The following is a 23,588-nucleotide window of genomic DNA, read 5'->3' as shown; positions in this document are numbered from 1 at the left end:
GAGCGTTCGCGAGACGCGGTGCGACCTAGGTGGAATTTTAATTCTCTCATGTTAAGTTCGCTTTATGCAGCTCGGAGCCCTCGGAGGCATTACAGATGAGTGTAACGCTATTTCTTGTCAAAAGCTAAAATCTTTTTACCTTTACAGACATATCGCGAAATTGAGGATTCTTGAGTTGTAACCGAATCTCACAATTATTACATAACCATTACACATTATATATGTATAAATCGGCAATCATAATTATATAAGATTATCCTGTGAAGATGTTCAATAATACGCCTACTATTATAGATACGATATTCCTTGTTAAAGAGTGAAACAATTTCTCTTTAATAAAAATGTTGAAACGTAAGTAATAAATAATATATCTTATCTGCGACTAACATAACGGCTTTTTTTCTTAAAATTGCACTTTTTATGTGTGGATGCAAATAGAATAAAATTTTATATCTCTACAAATAAATTTTACTTGTATGTAATAGATGGTATCTTGATTTATGGCATAGTTATCAAGAAATTTAATTTTAGTACGTTTACATTAAAAGGCATGCACGTATGTTCAGATTGATTTTGCGTGTACTATTATAGGTTTTGATAAAATTAGAATATTTATTTTCTGATTTTTTATAAACGTACCTAAATCTCTCTTTCTAATATCTTTTGAAGTGAATTTTTTTGAAGTTGTCTCGAGTTGCAGCTTGCGTAAAAGTGGAAGTTTTACAAACACCGTTCGATTTCATACGTGTTTATCGACTGCAAATACGTGCGCATCGAATCTGTGAAAGATTCCAATATTGCGCACTCGCATATCCGCTTAACCCAATTAAATTGCATATCTCAACACGCCGCTAATTGGTCCGGTAATATAATCTGCGTTGCGTACAAACGGCATTGTTGGTGTTATATGAAATTATATAAAATAAAATTTATGGTATTACTATACATGAGAGTTGCATATACGAAATTAATCCCATTTATACTTTGTCTATTTTTATATAATGTCCTTTGCATAATATATCAATAACGTTCCATCTATAATAAAATAAAATAAAATAATAATAAAATAAAATAAAATAATACTAAAATAAAATTCAATTTTTTTACCGTAAAATATAATATTTCGTTTTGGCAATACTGTTATCCTTATAGTCTATATTTATACTTAATAACGTTATAAAAATATTATTTTAATTAAAACAATAATAAGTATAGATAATTATTAACATCGTTTGACTTTCAAATGCATAAATACGTTAGTTAATTTGGAATGCGATATAACACTGCGGGGTCAGATAAGTAAATAAATAAATAAATTATAAATCCACATCGCGTACAATGACAACAATATTTTTATACGGCGTAAAATATTATTTATGGACTTTCGGCCGGATAAGGTTATCGAGATATTAATCGTCTACGACCAGCGCAAATGTCAAGCGACTCGTTCTCGCGCGCGTGAAGACGCATGCGAGGAGGACCTTTACGTGGCAACGAGTGAAATATCGTTATTTTGAATTCCACGCGCGATCGTTTGATTCGACAAACGTGATCGTTGTGACGTGATCCACTGTCGCCGTCATGTTGCGCGACGCAACTCGCGCGTAAATCTTTCCTCGGCGCGTTCATGCCGCGTATAATTTTCGTTCGTTGACCGCTGAACGACGCTTCTTCGCGCGAAGCGACGTCCGGGATCAATGGGGAATCGAACCGAATCCGTTCGATCGTCATGTCATGGCTATAGCCATTCCTCATTCATCGAACACGGATGAAAATGCTGATTCTTTATGTTCGACACCAAGCAGCATAAATCGCCATGCCACCGTGACGTGACGTCTGTGTTATTTCTCTTCAATAACAATATTTCCAGGCGTAGAAATTTCTCTTTACATGCATTCGCGATCATCAGACATAATTTATTCAAAAAACTTGCTGTATAGAATTATATAGAATACAATTTTAAGAAAATTAGGATTAATGTAAGCTTATGGTATAAAAAAAAAAAAAATAAAATAAAGGTGCCATCCCGTGGCATACTTTGTTATGATAAACTCAGATTAATAAAGTAACGCAAAACAATTCGTAGCGAAAAATTTTAGTAGTATTATAACAATGTGTTTCTCAAAAGAGAAACAGTCTATAATAAAAAATAAAAAAGTATTTGATATATCTTGTATTAAAATAGACAGTACAAGTCATACATCAACCGTGCTGCTAATTTTCAGAAAAACTTTGAATGCATAATTTATATTTTTATATTTCTCATTATAAAGAACGTGTGTCTCTGTGTGCAAAAATAATAGAAAAGCAAATTTAAAAATATAAATCCATTTAAAACATTAGTTGCAAAATATTTTAGTATTAAAACGTTTTTCAAAAAAGAGTATAAGTAAAAAAATATAAAAAAATATTTTATATCTTTGGATTAATATAGGCAGACAAGAAGTCATACATCAATCGTGCTAATTTTCAGGAAAACTTCGAATACATATTTTTATATATCTCTCGTTATAAAGCACGTTAAAGCTCTGTGCAAAAAAAAATAATAGAAAAACAATTAAAAATATAATATCTGTTTAAGATGGTGTACCATCAATTATATTCTACCGTTCAATCCCCTTTGTGAATTGCGTAATTTACGACAATCCTTTTCCAAACATTCGAAACAGTGAATAAATAACAAACGATTTCCACGTTGAGTCTGATAAATTATATGACTTGTTCCTCGCACAATCTTCCAGATAAGAGAAATTAATTGTCATTTCGAACATTAATAACACAACTGTGTCAAATAGTAATATTAGATATCAAAGCGCAATTAGAGTATTAAAGTACTGTCATTCGTCGAAGATTAATTCGGATCGCGAAGAATTAAAGAGATCTTTCTCGAACTACTCTCATGTCGCCCACTTCTAATACTTCAATGTAGATTAACTTCAATCTCGGTTTAACTAACTTCTTATCTTTTTCTGGTTCTAAGAATTAAGTATTGAAAGTAAGTTAAACCGAGATTAAAGTTAATCAACACCGACAGAAATGGGCATCGGAGGTCAAACGCAAGACGAGCTCCACTCCTTTAAATTTTAACCGCGCGCGATTAGTTCGTATGTATAAATCGAGGTATAACTTTATGATGTCTCGATCTCCCTAACTTTTAATTTTATAGAATCCACCAGATTGGCCCGAGTGGCCCGTTTAATAATCGACTGCCGCGCAATGCATCTAATGTCAGCGACGCGCGAGCGAGCGATCGACTCCGAACGTGGGCGTCGCACACAACAGGTGTTTCCTGCGTGCGGAGCGTTTTCCTGCTGCCCGAGAGAGCCTTCTCTACCACCGATCCCCTCTCGCGATCGGATCCTCGCGAGTGTATACGTCGTGTTTACGCTTCCGACACGTGTACCCCCGAGACACACGTTCAGCGACAATTACAGGCTCTCCGATTTCTACGCGATCTTCGTATCGAACGAATTGAAGCTCCCCTCGAATCGATCGATTCGTCGCGTGCGTCGCGTATAGTTGTGGACCTTTAATTGGCACAGGGCACTCGCGAAGCAGTCGACGTATCCGCTTTCCCGTGGGAGAGAAGCAGCGTATTTATCGCGGCACGCAAAACAGAAACGTGCGGTCTGTTTACGTCGATCAGGTTCATTAATATTCGACGCCATGCGGGGCCGCGCGCGATAAAAGTGACGCCGCGCTAGAAAAGAAAGAGAGAGAGAAGGGCGGAAAAGAGTAGGGAGGTAGGGAGACTGAGGAGATGCGCCTTCACCTTTGCTCCATCCGATCCGTCTTTGCACGACGCACATTGTCAACCGTACTTATCTATCGAGCGGGAGGGAGATAGAGAGAGAGAGAGAGAGAGAGAGAGAGAGAGAGAGAGAGAGAGAGAGAGAGAGAGAGAGAGAGAGAGAGAGAGAGAGAGAGAGAGAGAGAGAGAGAGAGAGAGAGAGAGAGAGAGAAAGACACTCGCGCTCCGAGATGCGGAGCGGCGCGAAAAAATGCAGACTGCATGAAAGCGCGCTCGCGCGCGCATACCATCGGGACGCGCCAAGACGATCCGCGATCGCTTCGTCGGGTCGGGACGGGTCGTCGTCGCCGCTTCGCTCGTTGCGACATCGCTCTCCGCGAAATCGCGGAAATATGGCTGCCGCGCGAGGTGCAGCCATCGCAGCCGCGTTCCCGGACGATCGCGCGCGCAAAAAAAAAAAAAAGAAAAAGAACGCACAGTTTCTCCATTTACCTCTCATGCGGCATCCGTTCCAGATTCCCCCGTGGTTCTCCATCGGGCGAATTCAAGCGGCTATACCAAGAACGCGCGTGAGAAAAATCGGAGAGACAAGATATCCGACGATGACACTCGGAATTCACCACAGGCCGCGTTCGACGTTTCACGACTTGGACTTTTCGCACCGCACGGTGCCTCACACGCGATCGACCGCGACGACGACGACTGTCATTCTTCGTCGGCCACGACGCCGACCTACGACGCGACGTCACACCGAAGAAACGCGCTTACGCGCGAGAGCGTGCGCGGTGCGCACCGCCGCGATCGCACCGACGGCGGCGCGACGCGTTGCTGCTGGTGCTGGTGCTGCTGTTGCTGTTGCACCCGGGGGGACGCGCTGGCGGCGACGGTCGCTGCTCACTGCTGGTATACGCGGGACGAAGGTCGCCCAAAAACGGAGCACGATCGAGCGGTAACGGGAGCGCGCAGCAAGGAGACACGCACCGCGCGGTACAGCAGGGAGTACTGCTGTGCCGCTGGTACTGCACAGACTGCACTGCATCGCGCGGCGGGCGGCGCGCGGCGGCCGCGCCGCGCCAGGCGCGTCGCACCTCTCTCTTCTCTTCCTCTGTCTCTTTCCCTCTCGCGCGCGTGCGCGACTTCCGCGCCGCCGCGCGGCCGCAGTCGCAGACTCGATACTCGATTATTTATAGTTTTATAGAGAATCCAGCATTGTTGTGTGTCCACGCGTTCCCTCGCGCGCCCCAGGACCCAGGATCGTCTCTCGCGGCTCCGGCGCCGCGAGCCAGCTTCGCTTTTGTGAGATGTGCGATTTGCGTTATATCGCTAGTATATTTCGCTAGCGATTTGTTTTTCTTGAAGAGCAATGCGATATAAAATCGCAGCTCAAAATCGCACTTGTAATGAAGTGACATTTGTAATTTAGTCATTAAATATTTATATAGGAAAATGGTAAAACAAAGTATTTAAATGTTATAAAAATGCACATTTGGTTCCATCTCACTGAAAGGAAAATCCAGGTCTAAATGCTCGGGCAATTCGTTCGAAACTTAACAAACGGATAATCCGACACTTTCAATCGGGATACCTAATTAAAAGGCCGATCAATTTATCAATGATATCCGGCTATCATTGATCGAACATTATTCGAGTCTTGATCGACTTTTTATAATTCCGATTAAAAGTATCGAATTATTTGTTAATTTCTGAACGAATTATCCCGATCATTTATTTCTCTGAGTGTTATTATTAAAGTGCTTATTTTTAACACTATTTAACGCTATTAGACATGGTTTAATTAATCTGTTTGAAATTTGTTTCTCTTTATTAATTCGTTAAAATTTTGTATTATAAAATCTGGTATTTAATTGCAAAAAGAACCAAGAAAATAAACTAAAAATTATTATAAACGTAATATGCACAAGTTATTTGCGGCAAGAGATAGAAGAAATATATGCCATTTTTTTATATCGTGAGTAAAAATTTGTACATGTTTATAAATAATCTAATATTTAAATTTAAAATAGTGTTTAAGATATATATAAAATGATAGGTATACGTGATTCACAATTGCATTTTATGATACAAAACGCAATTCAAAATATAAGATAAAAATAGCGATGCAATATATAATATATCACATTCACTGCGATTCTCAAGAAACGTCGCAATCGCGATGCATAATTTTGCACGAAATCGCACATCTCTAACTGCGAGGTGAGGAAGACATATAAGATTCGCGTAGACAAATCTGAATCTCATATAAGAATTTACCGTTGTTTAAGAATCCACAATAAACAATTATTCGATCTTATAAATCGTAATTGTATAACTTCAAATATACTAATAATTGTAGATTTTTGTGCGTGATTTTAAAAGCACGGTGAAGGCTCGGAAATTTATAACTACTTATAAGCGTAAACTTAAAAATTCTCAGATATGCAATTATTAGGTACTAAAAACTTGAATTGAATTCACCTATAGTTGTAAAAATTATAATTATAATTCGAGTTTGTCACTAATTATAAAACTCCGATAAAGTGAGATTTATTAATAATTATAATTTAAATGTGTCCTGTGTTATAAATTTTTATATCGCGTTTGAACTGCATTTGATTTTGCATTACGTTCACTTCAACGAATAACGAATCTGACGTGGGATTCGATTATCTCGGCAAAATAAACAATATAAACATACAATTACGCATTACGCTACACGTCAGGTGTGTAAGAGGGTTTATTGCGTTCCGAGTTACGTAGCTATCAAGCTCGCTTTTATAATTTTTTTTTATTCTCCGTTTTTAACGTATTTTTAAAATAGAACTCTTCGTCTCTCGTTACCGATTATGCACGGACACGCAGGCGAGACGGATAATTGCGGATACTCGCGACACGTGTCGAACGCAAACATTCCGGCGCAAATGGTGCGAACCTGTGAACCGATCGAACGGGACGGGACGCAAACGTGCGTTACGATAACGTGGGCGGTTCGGCGGTTCGCACGTCATTCTATTCAACGCTGTTTCCTCGTCGTAAATAGATGAGCCTGATTAATCATCGGGGAGCAAGCCCAGGGGTGCGTTCAGAAGCATCACCCGAGTGCTAAAAATCCTGCAGCACGTGTTACGTAAACTATAGATTTTCAGCACTCGGGTGATGTTTCTGAACGCAGCCCAGGGGGCTCGCCTTATTACGCGCTTGAAAAATCGATATTTTTCTCGCGGCTGATATTTATATCCCGATCAGTTATATCCCTCGCGATTACGTCTGCCCACGTGAGAGAGGCGATATGTCTGCCAATCGCTACCGTATAGGAGCCGTTAAATTTCTAATGCATATCGCGCAACATTTATTAACGCGACTATGCAGCGGAGTCTATATGGATGCCCTCCGTAAAAATGGTTTTCATCAAACTTTGCGGGGTTTTAATTAAAAATTAGATTTTCTTGTAATTTGTTATCTCGACAGAAATCAATTTTAATTACATCCATCAATTGATCTATGTAAAATAGACAAATCGCGCCACTGTGTGTTTATTTCTTAGCGTTTAAAAGTGTCTTGCTCAAATTAAAGAGGATTTAATATCGATCCCGAATTTCGGACGAAGAACTGTCAATCAGGTCAATCTCATCGAAAATAGAACAAAATATTTATTCTCAAAGGATTTCTAAATTACACAGAAGGCAAATTTCAATATGACGAATGTACGGTAATCTGAATGGATTAAAAATGCAAGGCACGCTATCGGAAGTCCGTGGGCGCTGCGGCTGGCTGCTCCCGGAAGCTCTCTTATCGCCAGCCCTTTGTTTTCTACGCTTTAATTCACCGAAATCGTATAATAATCAGCGACTGCACCGCTGGCGTTAATGACACTGCACAGATTACGCTTATCGAATTGTCGTACGTCATGCTACGTGGAAGAAAAAAAAATACACGTAGTCGTATCGCATCATCCATTCAGCCTTCTGATCGGATTAGATAAATGAAATTATAACGAATGTATTTTTACGTCAATAAACTTTGCAGATATAAAAAAAATTAGTATAATATCTTTTATTAGAACTTTATAAGGTAACCTCATAAATTTGCAATCTCATAATTTTAATAAGAAATCTTTTAATAAATTTCAAATTAATATTTGCAGAGCACGCGATTAACCGGTAACCCGGTATGCTGATGTATAACTTTCCGTTCAGGGTGTTTAATGTTTTGGCTATAAAAAGAAACTTAATCATGAAATACTTTCTAATATCAGATGTGAGTATATAAATATGATGTATGGTGCAATATTAGCAGGTCACCGATATATAGTCCAGTGCTCTATTTGAGATATCAAACCATCACTCAATCTTTAATTCTTTGCTTCATGTAAAAATTATTGATCAATATCGATCGATTGTTGGCTATTGTTAAAACAACCAATATAATTGGTTGTAAAATTATTTACAATTGTAATATACAAGTTTGCAACAAATACACAACATCGTTATATCACTTTTAAAATGTTTATTGATTAAATAATTATTAATAAATGTTTACATATACAATGTCCATTATTAATTAGTTTTATTTAAAAAATTGTTAGTTTTACAATAAATATTTAATAAAAGTATTTTTGCTTACATATTAAGCTGCTTCTTTAATAATAATAATTTTTATTATTTTTTAATCACTATAAAATGGATCTTATTTCATAAATATAATAACTATATCGCGCAATGACTCATCGGCGTGGCTGATCAAAATCAAATAAAATTTGTCTGACACATTAAATAATAAAACAACACTATTCTTATATACAAAATATCAGCAATTACATATTCAAAACATAATTATAGCGGAATTTAATGTTTCTTATTAAAAAATTATGACAAGAAATAATAGTTTGTTCTACCAAGAAAACTTATCCAAGTTCTGATCTCTTATAAAGATTGCAGTCAGCAATTTTGAGAAATTGAATCTATTATTAATTCCATATTATTAATTCCATTCTATCATATCTATCTAGATTCGATCGGAATAGGAAACATATTTTATCAATATTTCCTTGACCACGTTATTGATAAGCCGGACAAGTGGAATCAGTATTACTTCGCTCATTTGGATTAATCATGCTGCTGCGTAAATTGACATTTGGTCAGAGATCGCGCTCTTTGATTACGCAATCCTGACTGATTTGCATTTTGCGAAAGAACATCGAAACATGCATCATTATGAAAACAGCATGCGTTATTGTCGAAAAATTAATGACAAATTCGACGTAACGCACAAAAATCAGAATGATGCAGTAAAACGTGCGCAAAGAGATATCATTCTGGAGAATGTAATTTTCTATAAAAAAATTTTCTATATAAATATACCTAATATGCCGATTACGGTTAATAAACAGAGATCATCTTTATATGTATATTTATAGCACAAAATTACAAAGTCGAATAAAGAAGAAGATGAAAACATGAGATATTCCTTGCACGTAATTTAACGCTCAGAAAATGCGATTAAATTTGATGAGTTCATTATACTTGTATCTTGAATCTGAAATGTATTTTTGTGATGTGTGTGTGTGTGTGTGTGTGTGTGTGTGTATGTTGTGCGTGTAAACGAGTTACAGAGACTCCAATTCATATGTAATGGGAAATTTTTGCATTTCTCGAAAAGAAAATCGAAATCGCCTATAAATCACCTATCTCGTATATATCTTATACATATATTCTTCTCTCACATCCCAAAATAAACTTGAGAGATGCGATTCTGCATGTGACGTCTTTGCTCTGCAGGCTGCAGGTGATTTCTTTCTAAAAGTCGTGAACAGGCTCAAGGACAATAATTTGGCAATTCTTTTCGTAAAGTATTATAAAACGAGAGGGAAGAGTCCCTCTTTCCTCGCGATGAATTTCTCGCGCGTAATATATATTATGCATTCCCGCTCTTTATATTTTGACGAGTGTGTTTCTTCCCGTGGATCTAATTCGATCGACGGAATCCTTTTATTTTTCAGCCGACGGCTAAAAAAAAGCCATCTCCCAATCACGTGCCGTCTTCCAAAAATAGCGAGCAAGGTCACGCTAAGCGGGTTTCCTCTCGCCATCAACCCTCGCTGCCGCCCGCCCTAAACTCTATCGATCCATCGGGCTGGATACCGTTAAACACATCGGCCGAATGGAGCGTAACATCTCATGCATATGTATTGTTATGCAAAAGAAGCGGTTGGAAAATTGTCGATTTTACAATATTCGAGCAGTACGTTCAGTGGAAGCGATCGCGCGCCTTCCCCGTTTAAGAAAATATAAATGTTCACGAAAGCGTCAAATAAAAAAAAATCCCAGTGTCCTTTTAATATTTTATTTCATTATCTTCATAATTCTATGGAGAACTGAGGTTTCACATTTGCGACTTATACATGTTGAACGTCACATCAGTGACCAAAGTAAATCTTATCACTTTTGCAGTTTCCGATAAAAAAAAGAATTTTTGGACAAAAAATATTTTTGAGAGAATGCTCTTCTTTCGTGCGCTTGCGAGCACATATATAGCGGGATAACAGAGTAATTCTAATGTGGCATAATAATATACGAGTCACGTAGCGACGTATTTTTATAACTTGTGCAAAAGATGATGCAGCAAGTCACAGGCGACTTTAATACATTCAGAGCCTCTCAGTTGCTTCGAAACTATTTATAGCGGATCGCTCGATATGATGTACTAACTTTATTTTTAGCTGCTTACCTAGCTACAGCCCTTTCACCCCTTGGTATGACACCATCGTGACAGCCGGGCACGCGAAAACTGTTGGCACTTACCTGAAAATAAAAGTAGATTTTTTAAAATTATACGCTAAAAAAATAATACAAACTCAGTAAACATGTTAATATATGTATATATATACATATATATTACCACAGATTGATTAACCTTTATTGGAATACTTTTTTTTACGAGAGCAGAAATAACATCAATGTCCAATACTGGCCATTGATTCAGCAGTTAAAAAATTAATAAACAATGGAAAAAACTTTGTCAATATTTATGAAAAATTGTCGATACAAAAAAAACCAGTTTATATGTGTAAGCTATTTCTTCATAAGTGTGCGAGATAATTTTTTCACCAAAAGCAAGGAAAAAGAAATATCGATTATTTGCGCAAAAAATATTTCACATATCCCGCGGTTAGCATAAATTATGTTTTATTGAATATTAACAGTCATTTTTTACTTACTGTAATATCAATTCAATTTTTAATATTACAAATGCGACGAAAGCTTTCGTAATACGATTATTACGTTCCCATTATTCGGAAAAATATCAGGATCATCGATAAGAGATCATTTGTATATGTATATTAAATGTTATTTCACCGCAATTATATATTGTTTTCGGACGGTTTAAAATCGTAAGTACTGTCTTCGACGGGAAACGCGAGCCTTAACGAAATCCGGTAGGCTCACGTGGAAAGACGCAAGAATCGCATCGAGTTCAGAGTTGTCTCGATCTCAGCATGAGGTCTGGGGCGTATAAATATGCGTCTTTAAAAAGCCGACCGTTCTGCTTTTAAAAAAACCGCGCATCTCATCGTCGACGACATCTCATCGTAAGACGGATCGCTATCGGGGTGGCTCGTGTTTCCACGAACTGTCACTTTACCTCACATGGAATATAAAAAAAAAAGACAAAAGTACATACGTCGACGCAGCTAATTTTTGATACGTTATTGCTTCCAAATAGAGCAAAATAAAGAAATTGTAAAAGTATCTGACGAAAAAAATTCATACTTTTCATTTAAATCGATATATTTTTTTGTAATTTTCTCTCCCTAGCTCTTTCTAACAAGCAAAAAATATATCTATAATATTACATTATTTCTGGAGAATTATACAAAAAGTAATACATCCTAATTAAATTTTTATTTTTATTGATTTTTATATGACTCGTGTGATATTTGTAATGCAATCTTTTAAAATTACTTTTAAAGCAATTAATGTTTAAAATATAAATCTACTTTGTCTTCCTCTCTTTCCATATATATATATATATATCAGCATTGTATCTTTTCTCTACATAAAGTTACATCCAAAACTCCGTTCGGATTGACAAAATTGATTATTGTGCGGGATACTATAACGGGACGGAAAAATAGCATGTATTGCTTGAAGAACAGTTTGGTTAGACGGGTACTCTCTCGCAGTAATACAACGGACGCATGTGTGTGCTAGTACGAAAATAGTGACCGAATCGTTCGAAAATACCGACCGCTAAAAATACGGACAAAAATAAACGTCCACACGTGTAAAAACACGCATTAATATTCGCCGCGCGTCCGACGAGCCGACGTTTTCATGCCATCGTATAGTGAAAAAGAACCGACGCGCGGGTGGTAGACAAAGACAGATGTATGTAAGTCAACGAGGAGGGAAAGGAAGAAAGAGAGAGAGAGAGAGAGAGAGAGAGAGAGAGAGAGAGAGAGAGAGAGAGAGAGAGAGAGAGAGAGAGAGAGAGAGAGAGAGTGAGTTTAAAAATCTAACGGTGGCGGACAAAGCGCGGCGAGTGGGGCGAAGAGAACGAAGGATGAAGCGTGAGAAGAGGCGAGAAAAGGCGGTAAAGTGCAGTGAGCCTTGCTCGTGGATCTTTAAACAAATTTTCTTTCATCGCGCCGATACCCGCGCGGTGTCTTGAACTACGAAAATAATCTCGGACGTGTCCTAAATTCCTCGTCGTTTCCTAAGAGAGAAAGAGAGCGAGAGAGGGAAAGAGAGGGGGAAGGGTTATATAGATTTATATAATAAAAGAAAGATTACTTCATCATATATAATGTATTTTTGTGTATGTATTACAAAAGATTTTAAACTTTAATACGTGTAGATATATTTTTATATTTTACGATTCTTGGAAACACATCATTATTCGTTAAAACTTCGTTTCTATGATAATTGATATAAGAATCTGATTTCTTTAGAAAAAGAATATGCAGAAATTAATGCATTTCGAAACATTTAATATCTTAATTAGTCTTAATACTTTGTGAGTTAATACAATGCAAATTCTCGACTTAATACCTTCTCAGTAAGATTGTAAAATATGTACCTACCGTTTATTTCTTAAAATTATATTTCCTAAAATTTGTTAATTCTAAGTCGCTATAATAAATTTCTCAAATATTTGTGTTTATTAATATAACATTGCACGCTTTTATAAAATAAAGGAACGGGGGAGGCAAGGAAGGAAGGGAAGGAGGGAGAAAAAGACATACTTAATTACGCTTCTATTATTTTCATAAAAATAATTGTCGAAGGATTCGAGAAGAAGTTAAAATTCACGTTTCGGTAGTACTGATATGGTTTATCACGAGCGATCCTCAATTGTCGACTGCGAAATGCACATAGAAAAGTCCGAACTTGACAGAAAAATTACCCGGCGAGAGAGCAGCCTGGCGCCAACGTGACAGCTCGAGACGGCGCCCGTTTTCTGACTCACGGGAGACACGACGAAAAAGACAGCACAATACGACGAGAAGAAGGGGTGCCGACGCCGCGCCGCGAGAGCGCGATCATGGTCTCGGTGTTGCCAGGAGAAGCCCCGAGATATTTCGCGCGTGTGACCCATAATCGCGCGGGATACTGGCGCAAAACGCCTCTCAGAACGTTATCCCCGTCAGAATACCCTGAGATATCGTTAACACTCTGATTAAAGACAAATGCTTAAAAAAAAAAAAAAAAAAAAAAAAAAAAAAAAAAAAAAAACATCACTGAATTATATGGCAATATATGCGACTGTAAGTAAATTATATTCGATATGATTCAATTCACGTTTGAGTCAATTTCCTTATAAATATTTCAACAAAAATAAGATATATATAAAATCATAAACGTACGTGATATCTTTATCAAACATAAAGTATATTAAAATCATTAATTATTAACGTATGATCATTAAAGTATATCGTATTTTTATCAAGGTTTATTCGCAAACATACGAAAAAAATAAAAAATTGTGTCGTCATACGTAGCGCAATATTTCATATCTTTATCTGGATTCGAAAAACTTAAGTTTAGTTTATTCGTATTTTTTTGCGGACGATTAATCTCAATTGATACAGGCGCATTTTATCAATAAAGGTAAAAAAAGAGAGATTAACCATGTCCAAAAACTGAAGTTTAATCTTATTTTTTAAAAAGGTAATTTTGTACGGATATCACGCCTTTATGTAGTGTTACGCATCTGAATCTTATAAACAATATATCTTATAATCTTATAAACAGTATATAATACAAGGTATGAAGCTAAAAGTGTTACGGACTATTATTTTTAAAGAAAACAACAATTTAATATTTTGCTTAGTTTTTTTTAAATAATAATCTGTAACCCTTTTAGTTGTACACCTTGTATATATTTTTCAATTTCAACATAAAACATAATCGCAATAAAGCATGATTAATGTTAATAAGTCGTTAACTGTAAAATTCTTTATTTATTTTTATTTGCGTGTCTTACTGAATGTTGTTCGCAACTGTATATGTACCGATATCTTCAGGTATCGATATTTTTGATAACTATTTTTACGTCAGACATAATTTTAATTCATCCAATTTTTATTATGTCTAAACATAATTTTTGTCCAATTTTTATTATGTCTAGACATAATTTTAATTCAGCGATTTTTATTATGTCATGACATAATTTTAATTCTGCCGCTAAGGAAATTTTAAGTCGATTTTTATGAATCAAGCTTGAATTCAATGTTTAGGTGTCCCAGGTTGCCGATGACGAGGTCCACATAGCGCGCTCTATAGTTTTCGGTGTCCAGGTGTATTAATACCTTAAATTCGATGACCACGTGTTCCAAGTTGCCGATGACGAGGTCCACATAGTGCGCTTCGTAGTTTTCGGTGTCTACATGTATTAATACCTCGAATTCGATATCTACGTGTCCTACATTGGGTGCGTTCAGCCGATACTTTGCTAGCCTAGCAATCGTGAGCAGTCGCTCGTTTTCGCTCGTTTCCTTTTTTTTGACTTACTGGATTAAAAAAAGAGGAAACGAGCAAAAACGAGCAACTGCTCACGATTGCTAGGCTAGCGGAGTATCGGCTGAACGCACCCATTCAGATTTAAAGTTATTAATACACCTAGACACCAAAAACTATGAAACGCACTATGTGGACCTCGTCATCGGCAACCTGGGACACCTAGACATCAAATTCAACGTACGATTACACCTGGACACCGGAAAATATGAAGCGCACTATCTTGATCCCGTCATCGGCAACCTGGGATACGTGGACATCGAATTCAAAATATTAATACACGTAGACACCAAAAACTACGGAGCGCACTATGTGGACCTTGTCATCGGCAACCTGGGATACCTAGACATCGAATTCAACGTACAATTACACCTGGACACCGAAAACTATGAAGCGCACTATCTGGATCTCGTCATCGGCAACCTGGGACACGTGAACATCAAATTCGAGGTATTATTACACCTAGACACCGAAAACTATGAAGCGCATTATCTGGATCCCGTCATCGGCAACTTGGGACACGTGGACATCGAATTCAAGATATTAATACACGTAGACACCAAAAACTACGGAGCGCACTATGTGGACCTCGTCATCGGCAACCTGAGACACGTAGACATCGAATTCAACGTATTATTACACCTGGACACCGAAAACTATGAAGCGCATTATCTGGATCCCGTCATCGGCAACCTGGGACACGTGGACATCGAATTCAAGATATTAATACACGTAGACACCAAAAACTACGGAGCGCACTGTGTGGACCTCGTCATCGGCAACCTGGGACACGTAGACATCGAATTTAACGTATTATTACACCTGGACACCGAAAACTATGAAGCGTACTATCTGGACCTCGTCATCGGCAACCTGGGATACGTGAACATCGAATTCAAGGTATTAATACACGTAGACACCGAAAACTACGGAGCGCACTATGTGGATCTCGTCATCGGCAACCTGGGACACCTAGACATCGAATTCAACGTACGATTACACTTGGACACCGAAAACTATGAAGCGCATTATCTGGATCCCGTCATCGGCAACTTGGGACACGTGGACATCGAATTCAAGATATTAATACACGTAGACACCAAAAACTACGGAGCGCACTATGTGGACCTCGTCATCGGCAACCTGGGACACGTAGACATCGAATTCAACGTATTATTACACCTGGACACCGAAGACTATGAAGCGCATTATCTGGATCCCGTCATCGGCAACCTGGGACACGTGGACATCGAATTCAAGATATTAATACACGTAGACACCAAAAACTACGGAGCGCACTATGTGGACCTCGTCATCGGCAACCTGGGACACGTAGACATCGAATTCAACGTATTATTACACCTGGACACCGAAAACTATAAAGCGCACTATCTGGACCTCGTCATCGGCAACCTGGGATACATAAACATCAAATTCAAACTTGATTCATAAGAATCGACTTAAAAATTCCCTAGCGGCACTTTCTGCCAAGCGTAGAAAACCTTCTTTTCCGTTGACTCAATATTTATTATATATATACCTAATTTACCTAAATAGAAATCTTCCTCCTGACCGATAAGTCTATCGACCTAATTTCGAAATACGCGCACGAATCGAAACTGGCGATACCTGCGCCGCCAGCGTCGAAAAAGTGAAAGGGACGTTTCTCTGATAATCATAATAATATTGAATGAGAGCGTTAGGAGTATCTTAAAAATAAATTTTCACATTTGGACTTTGCGTCGCAATATCTCCGCTCGTAAGGCACGTAGCGGAATATTATGAGAGAAACCCCCCCCCTAATTGGACCCCAAGCTATCGATCAAGCCTACTTAGAACTTGATCCGTTCACTCGTTATCGAGATCTCAACATCTCGGGTACTCGCAACCCGTCGCGTCGCGTAAAAGAGTCACGGTCGGTCTCGCTCCGCGTGTACTTGGCGCGAGACACTACCGTGTCTCTTGATAATATATACACCAATTTTTCAAGTAATTTCATTAAACCAAAGCAAATTTTATTCTCAATTAAATCTTTTTCGCAATCACCTCATCATATTATTATTTTTATACGTTTCAACATATAAGATAGTGATAAAAAAACGATCTACTCGAAAACAATAAATATTTTAAAATAATTTGATAATCTTCAGTAATAAAAGAATTTAAATGAACGGAAGACGTCACCTCCTCTTATTTAGCCTCTCGCGCACTCAGAGCGGATCCATCCGTTCTCTACGGCGGCTGTCAGCGCCGTCATCGTCGTCATCGTCGTAGGTTAACAGGTAGGGACTGTTCCGCCGCCACTCCTGCCGTTCGATCCACCAACCATCAGGGAGAGGTGCGGGCGGAGAGAAGGTGAGGAGAGCCCGAGCTATTTATAGCTTCATAGGTCTTTCGTGGGAGGATCGAGTGGGACGAGGCTGCGCGACAACCGGCGGGCGGTGGTGGCGGGCAGGGAGATGGAAACGTGTCAGGGGTGGTGTTCGTGGGGTCCAACCAAGACGGCAGCAAGGATCCTAAGCGGAGACGAGGAAGGGAAGCGCAGAACAGAGAAGGCAAAGTGGGAAGAGAGAGAGAGAGAGAGAGAGAGAGAGAGAGAGAGGGACGCTGCGAGAGAGAGAGAGAGAGAGAGAGAGAGAGAGAGAGAGAGAGAGAGAGAGAGAGAGAGAGAGAGAGAGAGAGAGAGAGAGAGAGAGAGAGAGAGAGAGAGAGAGAGAGAGAGAGAGAGAGAGAGGGACGCTGCGAGAGGTGGTGAAGATAAGGATGAAGAGAAGGAACGAAGGGCAGAGAGAGAGAGAAAGAGAGAGAGAGAGAGAGAGAGAGAAACGAGAAGAGGTGATGGTCGCTATAAATAGAACCGGCACTCAGCCCGTGGACTCTTCTAGGGTGACCTTTGCTCGGGAAAGAGAAGGAGAGAAAGAGAAACAATGTCGACTTTCACAATACTATTAGGCTAGGTTATTGGTTCGCCCTCGCCTCTTTCTCTTTCTTTCTCTCTTTCTTTCTCTCTCTCTCTCTCTCTCTCTCTCTCTCTCTCTCTCTCTCCCTTTCTCTATCTCTATCTCTCTTTCTGCCTCCCTCCTGAGTTGGGCGCCACCGGCCGTGAATCTGGGTTATGTTTACTACCCCCTTCTCACCCCTCTTGTCAGCCTGCGCCGGAGGCCGCGCGCTCGGCGGCGCCGCGCCGCGCCGCTGCCACTTTCCTCGCGCGAGAATGCTGTCGCGACACGCGAGAATCGCGGTCCCCCGGTTGCATACGTGTATGCTTCACATTTCCCACTTGCAAAAGTCATTGGATAAAGATAGACCACAGTTAAAACGTTCTTTCGAAAATTCGCCGATATTGCATCTCTGAATAATTATCTATGAATCAGGTAGTTTGCAATAAATACTTTTGTAATAATATAAAAACATTTGCAAGGATAAAATCATATAAATTAATTTTTAAAATATATACTCCGAACTAATCCTTCGATACTTGACTTAAGGAACTCACACAAAATCGCACTATGCATCTCGTATAATTTTCTTTCTTTAGAAATATTAATTTATGGCAAGATTTATGCCATAAATTTATGTCTCGCAATAAATTACAGAGATATATAAATATATAGTTATTTTATAATATATATATATATAGAATTTATAAGATAATCAACAGAAGGTTAATGCATTTTGTCTATAAAAATAAGAGCAACTTAATTTTTAAAATTATTCTGTGATACTCATCGGTGTTGTTCAAAAATTTTAAATACGAGCGTGACACTTCTATTGTAATGTAAAACAGAGTGTAGAAATATAAGGCGACATAAAATTTGTTAAGTTATGGCCGTCACACGTATATACAAATCATGACATGCGTCTAATTGTCAATGGTGAAAATGTTTTTTCTTGGATTATGACATATGATTTTGGTTCAATTTGATTAGACTTTTGTTCTGGTCAACAGCAATGGCTACTTTGATCTCGGCATATTATATCGTGTGTATTTACTTTGGTGCTCCCGGCCACTGATCAAAGTGATCATTCCTTTCGTGGTGGAAAGATCGGTAATCAAAGTTCGCTCCGTCGATGTTTCTTTTTCGACACGGTACTTTATTTTTGCATTTATTCTCGTTTTCCAGTTGTTTTGTTTTTTTTTGCGATGAGGCAAATCTCTGCATAAGGTGCCTTTTCATGCTGACGCTCGACGCTCGATTTGGGCGTCAAACTTGATCACGTGATAGGTCACGTGACAGTCTTTTTAATTCCAGCGTCAAATGGCAAAAGCTCAACTGTGTTCAGCTTTGACGCTTGACGCTCGTTTCAGGGTGCGTTCCTTTTGGGCGCTCACGCGCTGTAAGCATCGCTCTATCTTCGTTTGATATTCGATGTGCAACGAAGATAGAACGATGCTTACAGCAGCTTACAGCGCGTGAGCGCCCAAAAGGAACGCAGCCTCAGTCAATTGCTTGTTTCGACGCTCGCATATTTGATGCTATTTCGCCTTCTTACCGATGAAGTTGGTCACGTGACCAGTTTTGACGCCCTAAATCAAGCGTCGAGCGTCAGCATAAAAAGGCCCCTTTTTAGACTTGACGTTTCGCGATCACGCGAAGAAAAGCGCGGGCTTCTATTTTAAATTCATTTTCTCTCTAGTTCTCTAGTATCCGTTAATATGTAGTATATCTGTTATTCTTTATGGATTTTGAAAAGGAATTAGTTCCTTCTTGATAAGAAAAAATAACAATTCTGTTTATATGTATGTATTACCAGCTGTTGCATTACATTAAAAATCTAATTTATATATAAGATTGACTTTCTCTCTCTACTATAAAAAGATTGATTAATTCACAAATGTTGAACTTTTCCAATGACAGCCGTATTGTCGCTCCACTATTCATGCAGAAATCTTGCTGGCAAAACAGAAATCATCTTTCGCAATAATGACTACATTTATGTCGAGCAACCTGTCAGTCTTCGCGTCGCGAAGATTTGGCCGAGAGCGTTCCGCGGAATCGAGCGGGACGGTTTTGTGTGCCAAACTGTTCACGACTAACATTAGTCTTACCTCTCCGGATGTGGACGCGTTTAAAGCACCAATTGGAACTTCGACTTCGTTCGTAAGAAGAATCGCTCTTGTCCACTACAAATAGGCCCGTATTAATAACTCATACTCCGCGCTAAATGTAGCCGCTTGATACCGAGCTCGAGATAACATTGTATGCAGTCTTTATGTGAGCAAACTCGGACGGCCATATTTAGCAATAAACGTGAGGTACAGATATATTAGATCGTAATTTAATAAAACTGAAAAATATTCTGAAAAAGCTCGAATTAAAAATTTCATATATCTTCAAAAAAGTATAATACGGCGTTGTTCTCCGACAAGAAAATTTTATCCGACAAGAATTGAAATTATATAGCGAACAAATATATCACGCGATATAATATACGATGCAAATATAACAAAATATACATTAAAGATTAAGTTTTCTTTAAATAAAAATGGTTTATAAATATCACAGGGTTAAACTATATATTCTCCTAAAGAAAATTCGACTTGCGACTCGTTAGACAATTTGTGTCTAGATTGTTGAGGCTCCGAGAGAGGCGCACCCCGAATACGTATTTATCACCGCATAAAAGAGTAATAAATGTCCGGCACCATCGCGCTGAAGTATCTCGTAGCTTCAAAGTATTTCACTGCTATATCCCCGATAAGAGTTAAATTTATTGAAACGTCCTACTTGGATAAGATTTAGAGGTACGATTTTGGTACAAATTGCATTAAATGGGAGATGAAAAGAGTGCTGGAGAAGGGGGAGTGGGAGTGACTGTATTTTTTATCGTGGCGTATCGAGAGCATTTTATGCGAACGCCGATGAAAAATGCAGCAAAGAGCAGCGCGGTATGAGTAATCGATGACAACATTGGTCGGTGCAGCAACGACCGCAACGGACGAAAATAGAACCGTTCATGTGCGCGATCGATCGGCGTGTTTTTCACAGGCTGCGCTTTCGCCGTGAATTCAAATTTTCACGAGCGAACGTCTAGCGATAACTCTTAGTCACGAGCAATTGCGATCGGGAATAATTTTCGCAAATTGTACGTGTATTACTCGCACGACTCCGCGTAACAGCTCCACACGGAATAGCTGATGCAAAATGTAGCGGTATGGACGGTGATTATTTACAATACACTTTCTTTCGATCTCGCTATTATCGTTCGCCGTCAATCGGAATCACCCGCGATAAATTTTATCCCGCTTAAAATCCGCACGCAATAAATTTCGAGACGTTTTGCGGAACTGCGGAACGAGACGAGAGTATCTTTCTTGCTAACCGCATCATGCAAAACGTGATGAACTTTCGTTTTGAAAAGAAATTCCTTAATATATATATATATATATATATATATATATATATATATATATATATATACGAAGAATTCTCGTGCGATACGTAAGGAATACATTTTAGAGACGTGAGACTTTCGCGCGCTATTAATGTCGGCGAAACTTTTGCCCATCGGCCACGGATGACGGTAATTTATTGGAAAAATATCAAACTCGTTATAGCGCGCACGAGCGCGGTTCGCGGATCATGTAAAAGGATCGATACTGCCGCCGAAGGATGCTGCGCAACTTTCTCGCGCGTATTTCCTCGGCACGAAAACGAACGAACAAACCGGACGCGGACGGAGGAAATCGGCGTGCGGCAACCTTCGTGAACCTGGAGCCCGACTTTACGAAAATTAAAAATTAATAATATAATTTGTTTGTACTTCGTTTGTACCCGTTTGTACCACTTTTCATTTCGTTTGTACCTCAAAGGGTTCGGAGATATAAGGTGGTTAAAAATGACCAGAACCCAACTTTAAGATACTTTAATTTCATTAATGTCTTTCGATAGAGAATCGTTTGTACCCGTTTGTACCACTTTTCATTTCGTTTGTACCTCAAAGGGTTCGGAGATATAAGGTGGTTAAAAATGGCCAGAACTCAACTTTAAGATATTTTAATTTCATTAATGTCATTCGATAGAGAATCGTTAGTACCCGTTTGTACCGCTTTTCATTTCGTTTGTACCTCAAAAGGTTCGGAAGTACAATTATTTTAAATTATTAGACTAACGTTAATACGGTAATTCCGCTATTTTTTGAGATATCGCGAAACGGTCAATAACGGGATTCGACAGAGAATCGTTAGTACTCGTTTGTACCGCTTTTCATTTCGTTTGTACCTCAAAGGGTTTGAAAATACAATTATTTAAAATTATTAGACTTAACGCTAAAACAGTAAATCCGCTATTTTTTAAGATATCGCGAAACGGTCAACGGGATTCGACAGAGAATCGTTAGTACTCGTTTGTACCGCTTTTCATTTCGTTTGTACCTCAAAGGGTTCAGAGATATAAGGTGGTTAAAAATGGCCAGAACTCAACTTTAAGATATTTTAATTTCATTAATGTCATTCGATAGAGAATCGTTAGTACCCGTTTGTACCGCTTTTCATTTCGTTTGTACCTCAAAAGGTTCGGAAGTACAATTATTTTAAATTATTAGACTAACGTTAATACGGTAATTCCGCTATTTTTTGAGATATCGCGAAACGGTCAACGGGATTCGACAGAGAATCGTTAGTACTCGTTTGTACCGCTTTTCATTTCGTTTGTACCTCAAAGGGTTTGAAAATACAATTATTTTAAATTATAAGACTAACGTTAATACGGTAATTCCGCTATTTTTTTAGATATCGCGAAACGGTCAACGGGGTTCGACAGAGAATCATTAGTACCCGTTTGTACCGTTTTTCATTTCGTTTGTACCTCAAAGGGTTTGAAAATACAATTATTTAAAATTATTAAACCTAACGCTAAAACAGTAAATCCGCTATTTTTTAAGATATCGCGAAACGGTCAACGGGGTTCGACAGATAATCATTAGTACCCGTTTGTACCGCTTTTCATTTCGTTTGTACCTCAAAGGGTTTGAAAATACAATTATTTAAAATTATTAGACCTAACGCTAAAACAGTAAATCCGCTATTTTTTGAGATATCGCGAAACGGTCAACGGGATTCGACAGAGAATCGATAGTACTCGTTTGTACCGCTTTTCATTTCGTTTGTACCTCAAAGGGTTTGAAAATACAGATATTTTAAATTATTAGACTAACGTTAATACGGTAATTCCGCTATTTTTTTAGATATCGCGAAACGGTCAACGGGATTCGACAGAGAATCGTTAGTACTCGTTTGTACCGCTTTTTATTTCGTTTGTACCTCAAAGGGTTCGAAAATACAATTATTTAAAATTATTAGACCTAACGCTAAAACAGCTCCGAATAATTTCATAATGGTCACACGAGATCCATTGGACCCCCACGTAGAAAAAAACAATCACCATTTGTTAACTATTCAAACTATTCAAAGTTTTATCTCAAAAATTTAACTAGACATACCTGAAGGTTTTCTAACGATTCTCTGTCGAACCCCGTTGACCGTTTCGCGATATCTTAAAAAATAGCGGATTTACTGTTTTAGCGTTAGGTCTAATAATTTTAAATAATTGTATTTTCGAACTCTTTGAGGTACAAACGAAATGAAAAGCGGTACAAACGGGTACTAACGATTCTCTATCGAATGACATTAATGAAATTAAAATATCTTAAAGTTGAGTTCTGGCCATTTTTAACCACCTTATATCTCCGAACCCTTTGAGGTACAAACGAAATGAAAAGTGGTACAAACGGGTACAAACGATTCTCTATCGAATGACATTAATGAAATTAAAGTATCTTAAAGTTGGGTTCTGGTCATTTTTAACCACCTTATATCTCCG

General features: G+C 38.3%; 1 protein-coding gene across 11 annotated transcripts in view; it reads right to left on the bottom strand.

Moving 5' to 3' along the window:
* Nucleotides 1–23,588, bottom strand: part of Hdac4 (histone deacetylase 4) — a 211,336-nt gene that overhangs the window by 95,455 nt on the left and 92,293 nt on the right. For 4 of the 11 annotated variants that reach the window (XM_077423065.1, XM_077423069.1, XM_077423068.1 and 1 more), the window contains exon 1: nt 4,244–4,794. The exons of 6 other annotated variants lie outside the window; for them this stretch is intronic. Coding sequence is in view for 1 of the 5 variants with exons in the window: in XM_077423074.1 (XP_077279200.1) it covers nt 4,244–4,286 (43 nt within the window). In the remaining 4 variants the exon portion in view is untranslated. Of the gene's footprint in view, nt 1–3,772; nt 3,792–4,243; nt 4,795–23,588 lie in introns of those variants that run through there. One more of the 11 variants, XM_077423067.1, reaches the window with a different exon arrangement.

Source organism: Temnothorax americanus, unplaced genomic scaffold (genome assembly GCF_048541705.1).
Source record: "Temnothorax americanus isolate GAGA-0224 unplaced genomic scaffold, ASM4854170v1 Scaffold76, whole genome shotgun sequence".
Classification (NCBI taxonomy): domain Eukaryota; kingdom Metazoa; phylum Arthropoda; class Insecta; order Hymenoptera; family Formicidae; genus Temnothorax; species Temnothorax americanus.
This window is presented reverse-complemented; position numbering and strand designations above follow the sequence as displayed.